General features: G+C 38.5%; 1 gene segment (V, D, J or C); it reads right to left on the bottom strand.

Moving 5' to 3' along the window:
- Window positions 1–23941, bottom strand: part of LOC123951553 — a 51818-nt gene that overhangs the window by 13136 nt on the left and 14741 nt on the right. Inside the window, 2 exon segments of the C gene segment in view lie at window positions 7385–7498; window positions 9437–9762. Coding sequence covers window positions 7385–7498; window positions 9437–9762 — 440 coding nt within the window.

The raw sequence follows: 23941 nt of genomic DNA on the forward strand, positions 1-23941 counted from the left end.
TGGAGGACAGACTAAAGGAAAGCAATCAAGCTGAGCAGATGAAAGAAGAAAAGTATACAAGTGAGAATAGATCCAAGGAACTCAGCGACACTGTCAAGCATAACAGTTGTATGATACAGATCCCAGAAGGAGAAGAGTGAGAAAAGGGGACCAAAGATTTATTTGAAGATATAATAGCTAAGAATTTCCTGAATCTGGAGAGGGAAAGAGAAATCCAGATCCAGGAGGTGCAAAGAGCCCCCAATAAAACCAACACAAAGAGGTTGTGTACAAAGACACAAAGTAAATAAGATGACCAAAAGTGGTGATAAAGAGAGAATTTTAAAAGAAGCAAGAGAGATGAAAGCAGTTACATACAAGGGAACCCCCTTAGGCTATTGTGGTTTTTTTCAGCAGAAACTGCAGGCCAGAAGAAGGTGGAAAGATACATTCAAAGTGCTAAAAGGAAAATATCTATAGCCAACAATACACTATCCGTCAAGACTTTCATTCAGAATAGAAGGAGAGATAGAGTTTCCCAGAAAACATAATTTAAATGCAAAACCAGCTACATCCCCATCACACATAATGCCATCAGCCTATGAGTCCCATCCACAACCCAGCCACCCTCCTGCCTGAATCAGTAGGCATGGTCTGCACCCTGCTCAATGCCAAGTGAACATACCTTCACCTCAGACTGACAGGGGCCCAAAGTGACACTCTTCCACCTAAATTCCAGCCCCGTGCTTAAGTTTGTGCACAAGGGCGGGCATAATTATAACAGCAGAATGAAGAAACCCAAATAATGACATTAATTCTGTGCAATATATAGTAGATAAAAAGAGATTGCTAGGGTGAAAATATCTCCAACAAGCATATCAAAGAATAATACATATAGCATGATTCTGGTTAGTAAAAGAAATGAAACCGGGAAAAATAAAATAAGACTAGAAAAATAAAACAAAATGAAATCAGAGAGGGAGACAAACCAAAGAGACTCTTAATCATAGGAAACAAACTGAGGGTTGCTGGAGAGGAGGGGAGTGAGAGGATCAGGTAGCTGAATGATGGACATTAAGGAGAGCACTGGATGGAATGAGCATCGGGTGTTATATACAACTAATGAATCACTGAACCCTACCTCTAAAACCAATAATATACTATATGATAATTAATTGAACTTAAATTAAAAAATGAATCCCCTACACAAAATTTAGGACTGTCTGTATAATCTTGACTCTGGTTAGTTTTAGGAAAGGATATAAATAAATACAATAAATATAGGAATACATTCGTCCATGTTATGTTTTCAACAGCAAACATTTTCACTGAAATAATTTCATCTCCTCTTCATCACAGTTTATGTGAAAGCAAAGGTAAATGTCTAACTCTACTTTGATCATTGGACTAAGAATATGTGAAATAACAAAAATTCGACTGAGTATATTTTAAAAATCTAATTGGATGTATTTACCAAACTATTCATGAATTGAGCATCATCCTATCAGCAAGTAGAGGGAAACTCCATAAACCTACAGGAGAGGTTTTTCCAAAATAGTAGTGAAAAAGAAATTATCAGCAAGGAATCCATTTCTTTAGGCAAGGCCATCCTCCTCAGGGGAATAGATGGGGCCTATGCGTAAACATCCTAGTGCTGACCAAGAAATTTCCATATCAACTGGTTAAAGGCTGCAATTCTAGGTGTTGACTCTGCAGCTGGGTAGGTATAAAGACTTTAGTGACTTGTGGCCTTAACTAAGTTAGTGCATTTTGAGTCTGTGGTTTTCCTTTTTAACAACCCTGCCTTTTGATCGACTCTCAGCTGAACTGAGAGATGGGTATTAAGCTGAATGTATTAAAACCACTCTCAGCAACTTCTCTGAAGTTCTCACAGTATTTTATGTCCTCCTGGGTGATATTCACAGGTCTTGACATTTTTGCTTAACACTTGTGATAGTCACAGGTTACCACTTCAGCTTTACCATTTTTAAGTTAGTCATTCTCTTCATTCTTTGTGATGTTCCAGTCTTAGAAAGATCATTTGCTTGGAGATTACTGGCTTTGAATTTGCATGTCAAGCTTCTGAGAGAACAGACAGCACCAGGCAGATTATTTTGATGTCTGTAAACAGGATAATTCCCCATGTTTGAAGAGCTATTTGATGCCATTGGGCCCAAGGCTCAAAGCAATTAAAATAAAATAAGTGAGAAAGCCCCTGCAGAAGGAATCACGCTGTTAAGCCAAATGGCTCGCAACATGAACTGATGTCATTGGTCTTTAACTTCCCCAATAATGTTCACCTGAGTATAGCATGTAGCATTGCCTTAGTACAAATCCAGTCTTGCTCAGCTAAGTCATAATCAAGGGCTATCTTGCTTTCAAGAACTGCTTTGTCCAGAGTCTAAGGACTTTTTCTGGGTACCCATTGCTTCAGGAGGGATTCTGCAACAATTTTTAAAATGGAGGAGAAGATCTGGATCATACTTCATTTCCAATTAACCCTAACCATGGAAGTAGGTACCAGGCAAAGGAATGAATCCTGATGGCTTATTGGTAGTCATACTAACTCAGGCTATATCTTTAATGGAGTCAACCAATGAGATGTCTTATTTACCTTGAAAAGAATTAGAACCAGGGTTAAGTTTTCTGCTAGCCCAAAATAAAAATTTGCTCTAAATTCCAGAGTTTAACCCCCTTAGCAATGACCTGGGAGATACAAGCTATTGCCAGAGTAAAAGAGAGAGAGAGAAAGGATTTCGTATTTAGTTAAAGTATGAAATCTTGAGCCCTTGTTTAGGTGAAAGCAATCTATTTGGTTATCAGCTACTTCTCTTTCTCTCTATTTGATTCAGAACCTCCAGGGTCTGGGCAGAACCAAGTATCAGATGGAGACTTCTGTAGCTGTGTGATGTGCACCTGAGGCTTAATATCTTTTCTTTGACAGGAGGAACACTGGGTAAGATCCCTCTTCTACTGGGATTCAAGGGGTGTCTTCCTCTGGTGATGTGTGTAAAATATCTAATCACCAGGCTCCAACCTGTGACTGAGAGGACACTTTTTTTGTTGTTGTTTTTGTTTTATTTCTTTTCAGCATAACAGAATTCATTGTTTTTGCACCATACCCAATGCTCCATGCAATACGTGCCCTCCTTAATACCCACCACCTGGCTTCCCCAACCTCCCACCCTCTGCCCCTTCAAAACCCTCAGGTTATTTTTCAGAGTCCATAGTCTCTCATGGTTTACCTCCCCTTCCAATTTCCCTCAAATCCCATCTCCTCTCCATCTCCCCATGTCCTCCATGTTATTTTTATGCTCCACAAATAAGTGAAACCATATGATACTTGACTCTCTCTGCTTGACTTATTTCACTCAGCATAATCTCTTCCAGTCCCATCCATGTTGCTACAAAAGTTGGGTATTCATCCTTTCTGATGGAGGCATAATACTCCATAGTGTATATGGACCACATTTTCCTTATCCATTTGTCCGTTGAAGGGCATCTTGGTTCTTTCCACAGTTTGGCGACCGTGGCCATTGCTGCTATAAACATTGGGGTATAGATGGCCCTTCTTTTCACTAGATCTGTATCTTTGGGGTAAATACCCAGTAGTGCAATTGCAGGGTCATAGGGAAGCTCTATTTTTAATTTCTTGAGGAATCTCCACACTGTTCTCCAAAGTGGCTGCACCAACTTGCATTCCCACGAACAATGTAAGAGGGTTGAGAGGACACTTTTAATTGTTTTCTAAGAACGTTTCTGTAACCTGGTGATGACAGGCTCAAACATCAAACATTAGAGACTTACATTAGCTCATCAGACTAGCAGGTCACACAAAGGATCAGCAGAAGGTTGTACAGAGACAATTCCAGAAAGTTTGCAAGGTTTTCCTAAAGATTCCTAAGATTTTCCCTGTGAAATAGGGGCCTTGATCACTGGAGATCACAGAAGGTATGCTCCAAGGGGGAAACCCATTTTTAACCATGTCTTTGCCATAATGAGAGCATCAGCATCTTGGCAAAGAAAGGCTTAAACCCATCCAGAAAATACACAAACAATGACAAGGCCATATTAACAACACATACTGACAGTGGAATGAAGTCCAACTGCTGGTGTTTAAAGAGTCCAGAGGGAGGAGGCATGAAGCCTCCTAAGAGTAAACAGTTGTTCTGGGATTACAGACCTGATAAATTAGACATTGATGATAAACTCTTTCATACTTTTGAGGTCTCCAACTGGTGGTTACCACACCATTTCATCAAGATTCAAAAGAAGCTTTTAAGATTTTGAATTTTGGACTCACCTCTGTGGCTCAGTCAGTTAAGCAACTGCATTCAGCTATGGTCCTGATCCCAAGGTGCTGGAATCGAGCCCTGCATCAGGCTCTCTGCTCAGAAAGAGGTCTTCTTTTCCCTCTCCATCTCCCCCACTTGTTTTATCTCTCCTGTCAAATAAATAAAACTGTTAAAAATAAAGATTTTGTAATTTTGCTATATATCTGTAATCTGGGACTATAGATCTTAGGTGGAAATAAACAGATGTGTCAGATAACAATAATAAATAAAAATTTAAAAAAGATGGTATCTCAATGTTGTTTTAATTTGAATCTCCCTGATGGTTAGTGATGATGAACATTTTTTCATGTGTCTGATAGCCATTTGTATGTCTTCGTTGGAGAAGTGTCTGTTCATATCTTCTGCCCCTTTTTTGATATGATTATCTGTTTTGTGTGTGTTGAGTTTGAGAAGTTCTTTATAGATCCTGGATATCAACCTTTTGTCTGTACTGTCATTTGCAATTATCTTCTCCCATTCCGTGGGTTGCCTCTTTGTTTTGTTGACTGTTTCCTTTGCTGTGCAGAAGCTTTTGATCTTGATGAAGTCCCAAAAGTTCATTTTTGCTTTTGTTTCCTTGGCCTTTGGAGACATATCTTGAAAGAAGTTGCTGTGGCTGATATCGAAGAGGTTACTGCCTATGTTCTCCTCTAGGATTCTGATAGATTCCTGTCTCACGTTGAGGTCTTTTATCCATTTCGAGTTTATCTTTGTGTACGGTGTAAGAGAATGGTCGAGTTTCATTCTTCTACATATCGCTGTCCAGTTTTCCCAGCACCATTTAATTGAAGAGACTGTCTTTTTTCCATTGAATATTTTTTCCTGTTTTGTCGAAGATTATTTGACCATAGAGTTGAGGGTCCATATCTGGGCTCTCCACTCTGTTCCACTGGTCTATGTGTCTGGTTTTATGCCAGTACCACGCTGTCTTGGTGATCACAGCTTTGTAGTAAAGCTTGAAATCGGGTAACGTGATGCCGCCAGTTTTGTTTTTGTTTTTCAACATTTCCTTAGCAATTCGGGGTATCTTCTGGCTCCATACAAATTTTAGGATTATTTGCTCCAGCTCTTTGAAAAATATCGGTGGAATTTTGATCGGAATGGCATTAAAAGTATAGATTGCTCTAGGCAGTATAGACATTTTAACAATGTTTATTCTTCCAATCCAAGAGCATGGAACGGTCTTCCATCTTTTTGTGTCTTCTTCAATTTCTTTCATGAGTGTTCTGTAGTTCCTCGAGTACAGGTCCTTTACTTCTTTGGTTAGGTTTATGCCCAGGTATCTTATGGTTCTTGGTGCTATAGTAAATGGAATCGATTTTCTAATTTCCCTTTCTGTATTTTCATTGTTGGTGTATAAGAAAGCCACTGATTTCTGTACATTGACTTTGTATCCTGCCACGTTACTGAATTGCTGTATGAGTTCTAGTAGTTTGGGGGTGGAGTCTTTGGGGTTTTCCATATAAAGAATCATGTCATCTGCGAAGAGAGAGAGTTTGACTTCTTCCTTGCTAATTTGGATACCTTTTATTTCTCTATGTTGTCTGATTGCCATTGCTAGAACTTCTAATACTACATTGAGATACCACCTAACACCAGTTAGAATGGCCAAAATTAGCAAGACAGGAAACAACGTGTGTTGGAGAGGATGTGGAGAAAGGGGAACCCTCTTACACTGTTGGTGGGAATGCAAGTTAGTGCAGCCACTTTGGAGAACAGTGTGGAGATTCATGAAGAAATTAAGAATAGAGCTTCCCTATGACCCTGCAATTACACTGCTGGGTATTTACCCCAAAGATACAGATGGAGTGAAACGAAGGGCCATTTGTACCCCAATGTTTATTGCAGCAATGGCTACGGTCGCCAAACTGTGGAAAGAACCAAGATGCCCTTCAACGGATGAATGGATAAGGAAGATGTGGTCCATATACACAATGGAGTATTATGCCTCCATCAGAAAGGATGAATACCCAACTTTTGTAGCAACATGGACGGGACTGGAAGAAACTATGCTGAGCGGAATAAGTCAAGCAGAGAGAGTCAAGTATCATATGGTCTCACTTATTTGTGGAGCATAACAAATAACATGGAGGACATGGGGAGATGGAGAGGCGAGGGAGTTGAGGGAAACTGGAAGGGGAGATGAACCATGAGAGACTATGGACTCTGAAAAACAACCAGAGGGTTATGAAGGGGCGGCGGGGGTGGGGTGGCGTGGGGGGGGTGGGAGGTTGAGGAACCAGGTGGTGGGTAATAGGGAGGGCACGTACTGCATGGAGCATTGGGTGTGATGCCAAAACAATGAACACTGTTATGCTGTAAATAAACAAATAAAAAAAAAAAGGATATGAAATCTTCTCACAGGAAAAAAAAATTTAAAAAAGAAAAATAAACAGGTATATCAGAAAATGGTGATTTACTCTCTGTAGAATTTAAGGAACCCATTAGCTAAGACTGTGTTTCTCAGAGCCAGACTAACACTTAACACTGTCTAGAATTGAGGATTTTCTATTTTACACGGTAGCTCCTTGTATGAAGTATTCTTGAGGTTGATGGGTAACCTACTGCTGATCCAACCCATTTCCTGACCAACTTGTACTATCAGGGGAGTGTTCTTGAGGTAGCAAATGCTCTTACAGTCTCTAAATGCTTGACTCATGCCCATCAATTTTTGTGGCTTTTTCCTCCTTCCTTTGGTAGCAGTAGTCTTTATCTACACTCAAGACTAACAATTATGTGCACATTAGTGTATGGACAGTAAGAGATGTTACCGAGTTCTGGCCACAAGAAGACTCTACACCACCAACAATTCTGGAAACTTGCTGAGGTTCCCAGCTGGAGAACTTGGTCTGAAAGGCTAGGGGCTTGGCCGTGGGCTGACCCTTCTGCCAGTTAAGTTGGACTCTGGGCAAATATACCAGTTCAATAGGGCTCCAGAGAAACATGCCAGCTTATCTTAACACTGGCATAACACTCTGCCAGCCCAAACTGACCGGGCCTGTAAAGCAAAACCAATTATATTAGAAGTTTGAACACAAAGAGAATGGAGATTACAACAAAAAAAATCTCACCCACTGCCCTTGGAACAGGTGAAAAAGATCCTGAAATCAAAGGGCTCACAGTTACCACCTCTGTGTTTTGCTTTGTCTCTAAATGCCTCTGGGAGTCCACCTCGGATTCCATCACTGCCATCAAATCTGTTAAAGAAAAAAAATTTGGGGTGCCTGGGTAGCTCAGTAGGTTATGCCTCTGCCTTCAGCTCAGGTCCTGATCTTAGGGTCCTGTGATCCAGCCCTGCATCAGGATCTCTGCTCAGCAGGGAGCCTGTTTCCCCCTCTCCCTCTGTCTGCTTCTCTGCATACTTGTGATCTCTCTCTCTCTGTGTCAAATAAATAAAATCTTTTTTTAAAAAAAGAACAAAAAATCAACTACATAATTGTTAAAGATCTAATGGTGCTATTATTCAATCAGTCAATGAATCACACAGCATCCCATCTTGGAAATAGACAAGATCTCAGAGAGGGAGAAGAAAAGAGAAAATTCTTAACAAAGAATTCATTGTTTTAGGTAAGGTCACCCTCCTGAGAGGAATGGAGGGGGTCATCAGGAGAATTCTTGGTACTGACCAGGAAATTCCCATGATGACTGGGTAAATGTTACTATTCTGGGGGGTTGAAATTGCACTTGGGTTAGGTATTAAGTCCTGGTTTAGTGACTTGCCACCTTAAACTAATTGTTGTCATTTTGGGTATGTGAGATTTTTTTGTTTTTATTTTTGTTTTTGTTTTTTCAATGCTCCAAGAAGACAAAGTTTTACTTCAGAAATTTCAACTTGTATATAGAAAACTCTTTACAGTTGTTGTTATGTGCTTGTTCCCTACTGCTTAAAAGGTGCTTGTGAATCACAGATAAAAGCACAAACTGATTCCTTCTTTATGGGCCCTCTGTGGCCTTGTTCTGTACTGTTAATGCCAGGACTTAACTGAGTCTAGTGAATTACTGGGTCACAGTGGGGCCAGAGCACATTCTTCTGTCTTGCTGACACTATATGAATATGATCAGTGTCTACACCAATGGAGTTCCTTTGGGACACCATGTTCGAATCATGCCTAAACCATAGGTACCCTGAGTGATTAGGAAAAGTGCATTTGCATTACTGTAGTGATCCTTCTTGGGAGAGTAGTTCATCCTGCATCCCTTCTAGGCCTGGTATTCACTAGGACTGCAATAATGTTTGCTGAGCAGGTTTACCAATGGCAAGAAATATATTCATTGTGTAGAATGTAAGAACTTTTAACACATAAGCCTCATCAAATCTTTATTGCAGGGTGTCAGCTTCTGCTATGTCCTCAGCTTGCCTTCTGTTCCTTCACCAATACTAAAACCTCAGTAGCCAAATTACTATTTCTGGTTGAGCTGTGATTTGGCTCCATCAAATGAACATTTTGTCCCTTATAACTCATTGTTTATGGGTTATACTTTGAATAGAGCAAGATTGAAGTGAGAAGGACTGTGATGCTGAGAAGTACATTCTTGAAAGGTTGTTATTACGCTCTTATTTCTTGATCAAGTAAAACCATCAAAAGCGGACACTGAACATTTCTTTTGTGTGAAGTTGCTAGGTGCTCTCATGTGTATTGCTTCATTTAATCCATAAGATGACTATAAAAACATCACCATGACATTAATATTTATGATGATCAAACTGACATGAGAAAAGCTAAGTGAATTTTTCTTTCTTTTTTTCTCTGTATGTTCCATAGGCCATGCTATTTTTTAAGGATTTATTATTTATTTTGAGAGAGAGAGAGAACGAGCATAGGTGAAAGAGGCAGATGGAAAAAACTCAAGCAGACTCCATGCTGAGCATGGAGCCCAATGCCATACCTTGATCTCAAGAGCCTGATATCATGACCTAAGCTGAATAAGGAGCCACCCAGGTGCCCCCAAAGCCCATACTATTTGAATTCTATTGGGAAATAGCATGACATTTATTAACATAAATGGAACAACATTAGAGAAAAATTTCTATTTGCTTGTTTTCATTAATACTTGACAGAAAATGGCGGGTCATCCCTTTTAAACAAAGAGTTCTTGGAGGTTATATTCATGTTTATATGCACATACCTTTGTTATAGAAGGAAACAGAATCCCTTGATCAATTTTTCTTCTATCACTTTCATGGCTGACGATACATTTGTGTTCTCCATCCATTGATGCTCCAGTCATGCTTAACCAGCTGAATTTCATGTATGTGTCATTAGTCTTCATGGTATCTTCCTGCTGGGATTTCAGAATTGTTTTGTCATCCTTTTCTTCCCAATCTATCTTGATAACATTAGGGGGAAAATCGTCAAGAAAACAAATATATGTTCCAGCCCTATGGACTTTTATTTCAGTAATTGAAGGAAGAAAAATTGTGGGATTGGGAGAAATATCTTCATCCGTACTTTTATATGTTGAAGAAAGTGGAATGACAATTAAAACATAATTAGAGGGCACCTGAGTGGCTCAGTCAGTTAAGCGTCTGTCTTTAGATCCAGTCATGACCCCAGGGTCTTGGGATGGAGCTCCACATCAGGCTTTCTGCTCAAGGTGGAGCCTGCCTCCCCCTCTCTCTCTGTCCGCTGCTCTGGCTACTGGTTCTTTCTCTCTCTTTGTCAAATAAATAAATTAAAAATTAAAAAAAATAATTAGAGAAACACAAAAGTGGTGTGGTTACACCCAGAAATAACTAAAGGAAGGAAATTTGCTTTAGGATTAGTGCTTATTGTGGCTTTTCATCCACAGAGGGCTATGACATGCTTATTTTCTTAGTTTCCATGGGAAAAGAGAGTCTAGAGGTGTGTGACTTGCCCAAAGTTACAGATGTAAAGAGACTAGATCAAAATATGTAATATTTTAAAACAAAACACAGTCACTTCTTTGAACGGGAATCCATCAAGTTGATATTTTAGTTATAAATATGGATCGAATGCCCATTTCTTTCTTTTTTTTTAAAGACAAGTCTTTTATTTGGTAGAGTATTTAATTTTAAATTGGTGAACTGTATCCACCTTTTTAAAAAGAGATTATTTATTTATTTGACAGAGAGAGATCACAAGTAGGTAGAGAGGCAGGCAGAGAGAGAGGAGGAAGTAGGCTCCCTGCCAAGCAGAGAGCCCGATGCGAGGCTCAATCCCAGGACCCCAGGATCATGACCTGAGCCAAAGGCAGAGGCTTTAACCCACTGAGCCACCCAGGCCCCCTCATGCCCATTTCTAATACTGTAATTCTTCTCCATGGTTTTTGATTTTATAGAACATCTCCTCACATCTGAACCACTGCAGGATTTTGAGTAGGGCAATGTTTAATGCTGCACCTCCAAATTATTTACAATGCCTGAAATTTAGAAACAATATGACTATCTTTCTTAAACTTGTATTTAAAAAATTATTGATTATTTTCAGAAATGTTCTTAGAGTAACCTAATCAAATAATGCAGGTATCAGAATTTTGTTCTGCCTTAGGAAATGTTCACTAAAAGTACAATCTATATTGGAATTTCTTTTTTTTAATTAATTAATTTATTTATTTATTTTCAGCTTAACAGTACTCATTGTTTATACACCATACCCAGTGCTCCATGCAATACATGCAATACATGCCCTCTCTATTACCCTCCACATGGTTCCCCAACCTCCCACCCCCCTGCCCCTTCAAAACCCTCAGGTTCTTTTTCAGAGTCCATAGTCTCTCATAGTTCATCTCCCCTTCCAATTTCCCACAACTCCCTTCTCCTCTCCATCTCCCCATGTCCTCCATGTTCTTTGTTATGCTTCACAAATAAGTGAAACCATATGATGCTTGACTCTTTCTGCTTGACTTATTTCGCTCAGCATAATCTCTTCCAGTCCCGTCCATGTTGCCACAAAAGTTGGGTATTCATCCTTTCTGATGGAGGCATAATACTCCATTGTGTATATGTACCACATCTTCCTTATCCATTCATCCATTGAAGGGCATCTTGGTTCTTTCCACAGTTTGGCGACCGTAGCCATTGCTGCAATAAACATTGCGGTACTAATACATTTTTCACTTACCTTCGAACATAAAATTTTACCCTATAAGCTTCGTGCTAGATAATCACAGGCCTTTCTTCTTCTGTTTTCATTTCCTTAGTTCTTTGGTTCTATTTTTATTCCATTGCCTACTATTTCATATTTTATCTTAGCAATTTTCAAATAGATTTTGAAAATAGGGAGTATAAATAAATGATATTATGCTGAGTGAAATAAGTGAAACAGATTAAATTATCATATGGTCTTACTTACTTGTGGAGCATAAGGAATAACATGGAGGACATTGGGAGAAGAAGAGGAGAAGGGAGTTGGGGGAAATTGGAGGAGGAGATGAACCATGAGAGAATGTAGACTCTGAGAGACAAACTGAGGGTTTTGGAAGGGAGGTTTTGGGGAGTTGGGTGAGCCTGGTTGTGGGTGTCAAGGAGGGCATATATTGCATGGAGAACTGGGTCTGAGGCATAAACAATGAATCTTGGAACACTGAAAAAATAAAATAAAGTTCAAAAAAACCCCCACAATAGCTTGGTCTACCTACTTTTAAAACTTCTAATAAAAAGTTAAATGTATATAAATAAACTTTTTCAAGACCTGAAAAATAAATAAGTACATAAATAAATAAGAAATAGTTTGTGCACTGGAGCTTTTTCTTTTCCAGCCCTAGAGCTTAATATTTAGGTAAGGTCTACATCAAAGGTGACATGAAAAATGGTAAAAGATATTTGCAAATCCTTCTCTGTGATATAGATGCAAAACATTTAGAAGTCAAGCAAACTGAAATGCCAGAGCAGAAGATGAAACTTTCACTCCAAAATTAAGCCTCATAGAACAGAGGTTGCCTTATGTTTTAGTTTGGGCAATCTCTCATTTTAAAAGATGGTCTTCCAATACTCTTCTTTGATTAAACAATGCACTTGGACAAGATATCAACCTGAAATAGACTCAATTAAAGCCAGTTTAGAGCTAGTATCAATAAAAAATAAATACATAAATAAATAAGTTTAATATGGATTTAGTAAATACTACATAGCATTAAAGTCTCTATACTCTATGCTTACATCGTACATACACATAATAACAAAATAAATGAAAAAAAGGCTTTTATTTTTTAAGTGGATAAATGTGTCTTCCAATAAATATTCAAAGACATCATCATTAAGGTATCCCCAGAAACTCAGGCCCTAAGATGACTTTCGAAATTTGCTCCAATATATGCATTTTATATAGAGTTGAAGAATCTGAACAAAATTTTTAATGAAATGTGGGTTTAAAAAAAGGAGGTATTTCTCATGCTATTTATAATAATATAATTTTTGATTTGTAGATATAACCTAACAAAGATATAAATTATTAAAAGTGAATATGTGAGGGATGCCTGGGTGGCTCAGTCTTTTAAGTATCTGTCTTTGGCTCAGGTCATGATCCCAGGGTCTTGGGATGGAGCTCACCACACTGAGCTCCATGCTCAGCTGGAAGTCTGCTTCTCCCTTTCTGTCTGCCTCTCATCCCAACTCTTGTCTGCTCACTCTCTCTCTCTCTCCCCCTCTCTCTCTCTTGCATGCATGCTTTCTCAAATAAACAATAAATAAAAAGTTTTATTTAAAAAGTGAATTTTTGACTTTTTATTTATATTAGCATAATTTTATATATTCAATTATAAAACCTCTCCCTTGTTTACATCCAGATGTTTCCACTGAAAAGGGAGAGATCAGCTTAGGTTGAGGCTAACAATATATGAGGTATTGCTTACTACATTCTACTCATTTTTAGAAACATCCAAAATGAGTCTTATAAATTGAAAGTATTCTACAAATAATGACCAATTGTTCTAAAGTGACCTGTAGACTAGATCAAAATTAATACATTTTTCGATACTCCTGATTTCAAAAACTCTACTGGGTGATAATTGGAATTTGTAGAACTGACTTTTTTAATGATTGGCCATGTACCAACCCATGCAGTAGATATTTTCATATTTAATATCATTTAGTTACACAGCATCTACTTGAGATGGTTGTTACATTGACAGAGTGAATGGGTGGAAATATAGCAAATGCTAACAGAATAAGTGTCATAATTCTTTAATTTTTAATTTTTTTCCAAATTTCTGCCTAATGGGCATATACATATTACTTTTATACTGCTAAGAAAGCAATCATTGGTGAGTGAAAATTTATTTGCTGAAGGATGAGTATACAGAAAGTAAAAGAGCCAGAATCATAGTCCACATCTTTCTCTGCACCTCAGTCTCGTAAAAATAAAATTTTCAAGACCTCACAAATTACAAGTATTTAATGAGGTTGCTAGAATTTATATTGCAGTCAGTTGGGAAAAAAAAACGGGGCTAGAAATTTGCTTTTCAGTTTATCAATTCATGTGTGCCTATGATCACAATCAGAAAAGTACAAAAATATTTCTTTCACTTTTCCAAAGTTTCAACAGCCTTGTGAAAATTCTTTGAAAACATTTATTTGACTAGATCCTTTAGGGTAGAAACATCCCTGTAAATGTTCTCCCTCATCCAGCAAAATTTTATCTCGAAGTCTAGTGAAGAATGAAAAATTTACTAGACTGAATTTAGAAAAAACAAACGCAGCTTAAGACATTCTTGGATATGTTTCCACAGTTTAGTATGTTGATACCTGATACAAATCACCTTCAAACAAAAAGACGAGTTTATCAATTTTTTGTTAATTATTTTCTTTTCATTATTTTTGGAATCATATAAATAAAATACAAATTTCTATACAATTTTTCAACACAGAAATATCTAAGGGACCTAACAGCTCCACCCTGTAGAGAATCCCAGATACTCTAGCTAGTTAACTCCTTGTTACTGTCTTCCATGCTAGCTCAGGCAGCAACTACCCCCAGGACTAGGACAGAGTCAACTACTTCTCCAAGGATCCCACTGCTATTTATGACCAAACTGGGACCAATTTTAGAATTCTGAGCCAGCACCAGCACATAGCCTGCCCCCACTCTACCCACACCCCAGCATCACTGCCTCCCTTCCCCAACTACAGGGAAGAATTAAAAAATATTTTATCTGTAACCCTGAGAATTGTGCCAGGACCAAGCACTTTGCTGCTCTTCCAGTTATTCCAGGTACACTGTCTGAAAATCTTTTACAGAAAATTCCCTGTGCACCTCTTTTAAAATATGTTTGTATTTTTCAATATTTATATGTAAATAGACACTGCTAACATTAAACAAAGATGAATCTCAAGCAAAATCACATTAGGTATGAACACAGTCAAGAATGGATGACCCCCCCTCTCTGCCTGGACAGATTGTGTCTGTCTTTCCCAACTCACTCATACACATTGGAGAGTCTGATTTTACCTTTTCTCACTATGTTTTGGAAACTTCTAAATCTTTTCTCTTAAAAGATTTTCATGTATTGTACCATTTCTTTTCCTAGAGTGCAACTTAGAGTTACTACTTTTATGATTTTACAGAGGAACAAAAATAGAAATAATATATTTTAATATTCAATATTTGAATGTTCAATATTTTATAGGGATATATTTTTGTATTTCTACACACTGAGGGAATGGATATCTGGTTAGATTATAAAGTAATTTCTTTCCAGAATTCAGTCCTCTCTGATACAAGAACAGATGAATTTTGAGAGTATGAAATGTTTTATTTTCAACATTTTGAGGAAATGTTAATGATGATCTCTTAACCCATTTATTCCTGCAAGACTGTTCCTTTGAAATTCAAATTACCCCAACAAGTTCCAGGATATTGATTTAAAACCTTGAGCTGCTCATCAGAAGATCCTATTTAGTTTGGTCTTTCTGCAGCTGTCCCAGCAGGAGTGCAAAGGCAGCTCTGAGTTCTGCAGCTGAGTCTTGCATGTAGTACAACTGCTCCTGTTCTTCTGCCAGCTTCCATAGTCCCAGTAGATTAGATCCCAAAAAAGAAAGATTGAATGGAATGGTGTCAAAAGGACTTGCCCTTTTATAAAAATACTCTAAGTATCACATTGTGAGAATTTAATAAATGCAGATTCAACATGACTTCCTTGATGTCTTGGGAGGAAAAGAAGAAATTTTAGTGCCATGATTAGAAGCAGAAGCATTGTTTTCTGCATGAAGAATCATACAAATTTTGAGCTATTACTATTACACATTCAACTACATAGTCTATTTAAAACATCAGGTTACAAAAGACTATATATTCAGAATACATTTATGGCTTAATGTTTCTCATAGCATATAATGGTATAGACTGTGCACTAAGGAACAAACAACAATCTATTTGTTCCCAAAATTTGCCATAGAAACTAGTCATGTGCATGTAGGCAAATATTGAACTCTCTAAGTCTCAGTTTCCCATCAGAGAAACTGGAATAAGAACATCCCCTATATAATGCTCTTAGGGATTGAGATAAGGCAGAGAAACAAGGCAGTATGGTGTCTGACTCTCAATAAATATTAGTTAATAATATTATTGACTTTAATTCCTCGAGAAATTAAAAATAGAGATTCCCTATGACCCTGCAATTGCACTACTGGGCATTTACCCCAAAGATACAGATGTAGTAAAAAGAAGGGCCATCTGTACCCCAATGTTTATAGCAGCAATGGCCCGGTTGCCAAACTCTGGAAAGAAACAAGATGCCCTTCAACGGATGAATGGATAAGGAAGATGTGGTCCTTATACACGATGGAGTATTATGCCTCCAGAAGAAGGGATGAATACCCAACTTTTGTAGAAACATGGACGGGACTGGAAGAGATTATGCTGAGCGAAATAAGTCAAGCAGAGAGAGTCAAGTATCATATGGTTTCACTTATTTGTGAAGCATAACAAAGAACATGGAGGACATGGGGAGATGGAGAGGAGAAGGGAGTTGAGAGAAATTGGAAGGGGAGATGAACCATGAGAGACTATGGACTCTGAAAAAGAACCTGAGGGTTTTGAAGTGGTGGGGGTGGGAGGTTGGGGAACCAGGTGATGGGTAATAGGGAGGGCACTTATTGCATGGAGCACTGGGTGTGGTGCAAAAACAATGAATACTGTTACACTGAAAAGAAATTTTTAAAAAGTGAAAAAAAATATTGTCTTTAATTGGATGGTTTGGGGCCCATTTATCAAATTTTCTGCTAAACAAATATGTAGATTTGATAAGCAATAAATATTATATAAATTAAGAAATCAAAGGAGTTCCTGAATCCAACATTGTCTGTGTCTGGCAATCACAGGCCAAAATACACCGGGCTCAATCAAGTAGCAATCTAGCATACTTACGCACTAGGCTACAAGCTTTTTGAGTGTTGTGACTGTGTCTTGTGCACCCTTTTACCTCAAGTTCTAACATAGAAATGGTCTTCAGTAAATGAACAAACAGGGATGAAATACCATGCCGACAGCTTGTTTTCATGGACTCGAGATGAATGGTTTTCTGAGATCACAAATTTCATTAAACTGGACCATCTCTAGGCAATATCATAAGAGGCACAATAGTATAGATTTTGATTAAATTCTGTCTACCCACTAAGGAGCTAGAGTAATAATATTATGTTGATTTATTGATTTCTATAGTTATCCACTGTAAAGGCTAAATTTTTTGAACTGCTCTTAAGGATGAGATTAAAAGCAAGCATATAGTTTAGAGAAAGAGCACTATTACTACTACAGCTACTTCATCAAAGAATGTCTCACTTTAAAGGGCTTGGAAAACATGCTTTAAAACATCCTTTAAACATCCTTTAAAAGGGTGGAAAATATCTTGAATCAATAACTTACACAAATGTATCAAAGACACGGTCAGAGAAATATTTTGATTTCAAGCCTGTACCTATCCTTTTGTGTATAAATTTTCCAAAAGGTGGAATTTCAATCTGCTTACAAGCTGGCAAGTCAATAAACATTTTACAAAGCAGTTTTGTTTCCATATATTGTGACCAGGAGCTGAAAACTTGCAGTCCATATGCTAAGTAGATTCTACATTGTTTGTTCTACATTCTGCATTGTTTGTTTGTTCGTTTGTTTTTCTAAAAAAAAGCATCTATTAGTTCTTCATTCACAGGACCAAAAAAGAACAAAGTTACATACCAGGAGGAGTTACTATGAGCATAGTCCCCTCTACAAATATTTTGATTCATCATGGTTAGAGGTTATCTCTCACATTTGTTAAAGCTTCTACCAAAATGTGACCCTTCTCCTGAGCTTCATGGCAGGACCAGCAGGTAGAAACCTGATACTGGTGATTTACCTTCTGAATTCTTTGAAATTCCTTGAATACAGGCTTTATGGCATCTGATATTTTATTTTATTTTTTATATATTTTTTAAATTTCTTTTCAGCTAAACAGTATTCATTGTTTTTGCCCCACACCCAGTGCAACATGCAATAAGTGCCCGCCCTATTACCCGCTACCAGGTTCCCCCAAACTCCCACCATCCACCCCTTCAAAACCCTCAGATTGTTTTTCAGAGTCCATAGACTCTCATGGTTCATCTCCCCTTCCAATTTCTCTCAACTACCTTCTCCTTTCCATCTCCCCATGTCCTCCATGTTCTTTGTTATGCTCCACAAATAAGTGAAACCCTATGATACTTGACTCACTCTGCTTGACTTATTTCGCTCAGCATAATCACTTCCAGTCCCGTCCATGTTGCTACAAAAGTTGGGTATTCATCCCTTCTGATGGAGGAATAATACTCCATTGTGTATATGGACCACATCTTCCTTATCCATTCGTCCGTTGAAGGGCATCATGGTTCTTTCCAGAGTTTGGCGACCGGGCCATTGCTGCTATAAACATTGGGGTACAGATGGCCCTTCTTTTCACTACATCTGTATCTTTGGGGTAAATACCCAGTAGTGCAATTGCAGGGTCATAGAGAAGCTCTATTTTTAATTTCTTGAGGAATCTCCACACTGTTCTTCAAAGTGGCTACACCAACTTGCATTCCCACCAACAGTGTAAGAGGGTTCCCCTTTCTCCACATCCTCTCCAACACATGCTGTTTCCTGTCTTGCTAATTCTGGCCATTTTAACTGGTGTAAGGTGGTATCCCAATGTGGTTTTAATTTGAATCTCCCTGATGGTTAGTGGTGATGAACATTTTTTCATGTGTCTGACAGCCATTTGTGTGTCTTCGTTGGAGAAGTGTCTGTTCATATCTTCTGCCCATTTTTTGATATGATTATCTGTTTTGTGCGTGTTGAGTTTGAGGAGTTCTTTATAGATCCTGGATATCAACCTTTTGTCTGTACTGTCATTTGCAAATATCTTCTCCCATTCCGTGGGTTGCCTCTTTGTTTTGTTGACTGTTTCCTTTGCTGTGCAGAAGCTTTGATCTTGATGAAGTCCCAAAATTTCATATTCGCTTTTGTTTCCTTGGACTTTGGAGACATATCTTGAAAGAAGTTGCTGTGGCTGATATCGAAGAGGTTACTACCTATGTTCTCCTCTAGGATTCTGATGGATTCCTGTCTCATGTTGAAATCTTTTATCCATATCGAGTTTATCTTTGTGTACGGTGTAAAAGAATGGTCAAGATTCATTCTTCTACATATCGCTGTCCAGTTTTCCCAGCACCATTTATTGAAGAGACTTTCTTTTGTTCACTGTATATTTTTTTCCTGTTTTGTCGAAGATTATTTGACCATAGAGTTGAGGGTCCATCTCTGGGCTCTCCACTCTCTTCCACTGGTCTATGTGTCTGTTTTTATGCCAGTACCATGCTGTCTTGGTGATCACAGCTTGGTAGTCAAGCTTGAAATCAGGTAATGTGATGCCACCAGTTTTGTTTTTCAACATTTCCTTAGCAATTCGGGGTCTCTTCTGATTCCATACAAATTTTAGGATTATTTGTTCCAGCTCTTTGAAAAATACCGGTGGAATTTTGATTGGAATGGCATTAAAAGTATAGATTGCTCTAGGCAGTATAGACATTTAGCAATGTTTATTCTTCTGATCCAAGAGCATGGAATTTCCTTCCACCTTTTTGTGTCTTCTTCAGTTTCTTTCATGAGTGTTCTGTAGTTCCTCCAGTACAGATCCTTTACCTCTTTGGTTAGGTTTATTCCCAGGTATCTTATGGTTCTTGGTGCTATAGTAAATGGAATCAATTCTCTAATTTCCCGTTCTGTATTTTCATTGTTAGTGTATAAGAAAGCCACTGATTTCTGTACATTGACTTTGTATCCTGCCACGTTACTGAATTGCTGTATGAGTTCTAGTAGTTTGGGGGTGGAGTCTTTGGGATTTTCCATATAAAGAATCATGTCATCTGCGAAGAGAGAGAGTTTGACTTCTTCCTTGCCAATTTGGATACCTTTTATTTCTCTTTGTTGTCTGATTGCTGTTGCTAGGACTTCTCATACTATGTTGAACAAGAGTGGTGAGAGTGGGCATCCTTGTCGCATTCCTGATCTCAATGGGAAGGATGAAAGCTTTTTCCCATTGAGGATGATATGTGCTATCTGTCTTTCATAGATAGACTTTATGGAGTTCAGGAATATTCCCTCTATCCCTATACTTTGAAGCATTTTAATCAGGAATGGATGCTGGATTTTGTCAAATGCTTTTTCTACATCAATTGAGAAGACCAGGTGGTTCTTCTCTCTTCTCTTATTGATTTGTTCTATCACATTGATTGAATTGTGAATGTTGAACCATCCGTGCAACCCAGGGATGGATCCCACCTGGTCATGGTGGATAATCTTTTTAATGTTCTGTTGGATTCTGTCTGCTAGGATCTTGTTGAGAATCTTAGCATCCATATTCATCAGTGATATTGGTCTGAAATTCCCCTTTTTGGTAGGGTCCTTGCCTGGTTTGGGGATCAGGGTAATGCTGCCTTCATAAAAAGTCTGGAAGTTTGCCTTCTGCTTCAATTTTTTGAAACAGCTTCAGGAGAATAGGTATTATTTCTTCTTTGAAGGTTTGGTAGAATTCCCCAGGGAATCCATCAGGTCCTGGGCTCTTGTTTTTTGGGAGGCTTTTGATCATTTCTTCAATCTCGTTACTGGATATTGGTCTATTCAGATTGCCAATTTCTTCCTGGTTCAATTTTGGGAGTTTATAGTTTTCCAGGAGTGCATCCATTTCATCTAGGTTGCTTAGATTATTGGCATATAATTGTTGGTAATAATTTCTGATGATTGTTTCTATTTCCTTGGTGTTAGTTGTGATCTCTCCCTTTTCATTCATAATCTTATTAATTTGGGCTTTCTCTCTTCTCTTTTGAATTAGTATGGCCATTCGTTTATCAATCTTATTGATTCTTTCAAAAAACCAGCTTCTAGTTTCATTGATACATTCTACTATATCTCTGATTTCAACCTCATTGTTCTCTGTTCTAATCGTGATTATTTCCCTTCTTATGTATGGAGTTGGTTTGATTTGTTGTTGATTCTCCAGTTCTTTAAGGTGTAGAGACAGCTGGTGCATTCTTGATTTTTCAATGTTTTTGAGGGAGGCTTGGATGGCTATGTATTTCCCCCTTAGAACCGCCTTTGCTGTATCCCATAGGTTTTGGACTGAAGTGTCTTCATTCTCTTTGAATGAATTTCCATGAATTGTTTAAGTTCTTTGATCTCCTGGTTGATCCAAGGGTTCTTAAGCAAGGTGGTCTTTAGCTTCCAGGTGTTTTAGTTCCTTCCGAACTTTTCCTTGTGATTGAGCTCTAGTTTCAAACATTGTGATCTGAGAATATGCAGGGAATAATCTCAGTCTTTTGGTATTGGTTGAGTCCTGATTTGTGACCCAGTATGTGGTCTATTCTGGAGAAGGTTCCATGTGCACTTGAGAAGAATGAGTATTCTATTGTTTTAGGGTGAAATGTTCTGTATATATCTATGAAGTCCATCTGGTCCAATGTGTCATTCAATGCGTTTGTTTCTTTATTGATTTTCTGTTTGGATGATCTGTCTATTACTGAGAGAGGCATGTTAAGATCTCCTACTATTAATGTATTCATATCAGTATGACTCTTCATCTTGATTAATAGTTTTCTTATGTAATTGGCTGCTCCCATATTGGGGGCATAGATATTTACAATTGTTAGATCATCTTGGTAGGTAGTCCCTTTAAGAATTATGTAGTTTCCTTCTGTATCTCTGACTACAGTCTTTAGTTTAAAATCTAATTTATCTGATATGAGAATCACTACCCCGGCCTTCTTTTGAGGCTCACTGGCATGAAAGATGCTTCTCCATCCCTTCACTTTCAATCTGGATGTATCCTTAAGTTCAAAATGGGTCTCTTGTAGACAACATATGAATGGGTCCTGTCGTTTTATCCAATCTGCAACCCTGTGTCGTTTTATGGGTGCATTTAGGCCATTTATATTGAGAGTGATTATTGATAGATAAGTTTTTATTGACATCATGTTACCATTGAAGTCCTTCTGTAGATTGTCTCTGTATTTCTGTCCAATGATATTCTTAGGATTTTTTCTCTTTTATAGAACCTCCCTTAATATTTTCTCCAGTGTCGGCTTGGTGGTTGCATAGTCTCTTAAGCCTTGCCAGTCTTGGAGACTCTTTATCTCTCCATCCAATCTGAATGTCAGTTTTGCTGGATAAAGTATTCTTGGCTGCATGTTCTTCTCCTTTAGTGCCCTTAATATATCTTGCCAGCCCTTTCTGGCTTGCTAGGTCTTTGTGGACAGGTCTGATGTTATTCTAATGGGCTTTCCTCTGTATGTAAGGAGCTTCTTTGTCCTAGCTGCTTTCAAGAGGGTCTGCCTACAGTTATAATTCTTCATTCTTACTATCAGGTGTCTCAAGGACTTTCGAGAATCTATTATCTTGGGGGGGGGAACCATTCTGCCTCTATTATATGAACACTGGTTCCATTCATCAGATTGGGAAAATTTTCATAGACAACTTATTCCACTATATCTTCTAGACTTCTTTCTTTCTCCTTCCCTTCAGGGATTCCAATAATTCTGACGTTGGAATGTTTCATGGCATCATTTATTTCTCTGATTCTGTTTTCGTGGCTTCTGAGCTGTTTGTTCCAGACTTCCTCCTGATCCTTTCTTTCTATCTGTTTGTCCTCCAGATCACTAATTCTATCTTCTGTCTCAGTTACCCTAGCTTTTAGAGCATTTAGATTAGATTGGAATTCATTGAAAGCATTTTGAACATCATCCCTGGTGGCTTTCAGTTCTGCCCTAACATTGTGAACATCATTGCTGGTAGCTTTCAGTACTGCCCTAATCAATTCAGTTTGGTCATCCATGACTTTCTCCAACCTAGCTATTGCCTGGATAATTGTTAGCCAGAATTCCCTTTCTGACATATTGTCTATGTTGATAGCCATTAGCTCTGTTGTAAAAGGCCCATCCTCTGTATTTTTCTTCTGTTGGGCATTTCTCCTCCTAGTCATTTTGGTGAGAGATGACTGATTGAATGTAGCTGGATGTATCAACTGTGGTGCAGTCAAGGTGCACCATGGAACACTTCTGAACAATCAGGATTCCCCACCCAGATGAGAGCAAAAAGAAAAGGAAAAGAAAAAAAATGAGAGAGAGAGAGAGAGGAAAAAGGGAAGATAAAAGAGAAGGCTCAGCCCAAATGGGCCCCAAGGTAAGATTTATGAAGCATACAAACAAAAACAGACAAGAAAAACTGATAAAAGTATATACCAAGAGGAAAAAAAAAATGTATATTTATAAAAGCAAAAAAAAAAAAAAGAAGAAGAAGAACCTCAACAGAAAGAATGCCAAGTATAAGATTTATATACTATCAGGACAAACACAAATACACAGAATTTGATGAACTGGACATCTCACTGTGATGGTAAATAGGTTAAAAAATTATCTATACAAAAAAAAAAAATGAACCAGAATAGTGGGAACGATTTAAAAATAAAAGTTGTATCTATGAAGTAGTGATGGTTGTTCTCTTGTTTTCTTTTTTCCTTTTTCTGGTTGGTTTTCTGGGCGAGGTGCCTGCCACCACGTGGGTTTTCAGTCAATGATGTTCCCTGAGTTAAGTCCTCCCACTCCCCTCAAGGGGATGGGCTCTGAGAAGACCGGTTTTTTCAGGCTTTTGTTCTCTGGAGGTTTTTATGTTTGTTCATCTGTTTTCTCTCACCTTGACAGCTTTTGATGCTTTTTGGAGGTTTAGAGGAAAGCAAACTGCACCCCGACATCCCTCTCAGAGAGAAGCCTCAGCCTGCTCCACTGTGGGTGTTTGAAAGCACATAAATTCCCCCTTGGCTGCTGGCAGAGCAGGTTCTGTGTCACGGTCCCTGGGGATGCAGGATCTCCACTTGTATCCAAAACCACGGCAGCTGTGGTTGTCTGGGCAGCTCCAGACTGCCAGAGAGGTTCCAAGCAGCAATTGCACACTGAGATTTTCCTGCTGGTCCAGGCTGGGAGTTCCTGGTCTTTCTGGGTCTGAGAGCTCCCAGATGGTGCCTGCGTGCACTCTCCCAGGGGAGCGTTTCTCAGGCTCTGATGGTGGGGGTCTAAGACTGAGCACTGGGCTGGTGGTGCCTGCCCACACCTCTCTCAAGGGAGAGTGTGGGGCTGGCGCGTCTTAAGCTCTGATGGCGGGGCCTTGCTTTCTGCCATCTGATGAGGCTCC

Source organism: Meles meles, chromosome 10 (genome assembly GCF_922984935.1).
Source record: "Meles meles chromosome 10, mMelMel3.1 paternal haplotype, whole genome shotgun sequence".
NCBI lineage: Eukaryota > Metazoa > Chordata > Mammalia > Carnivora > Mustelidae > Meles > Meles meles.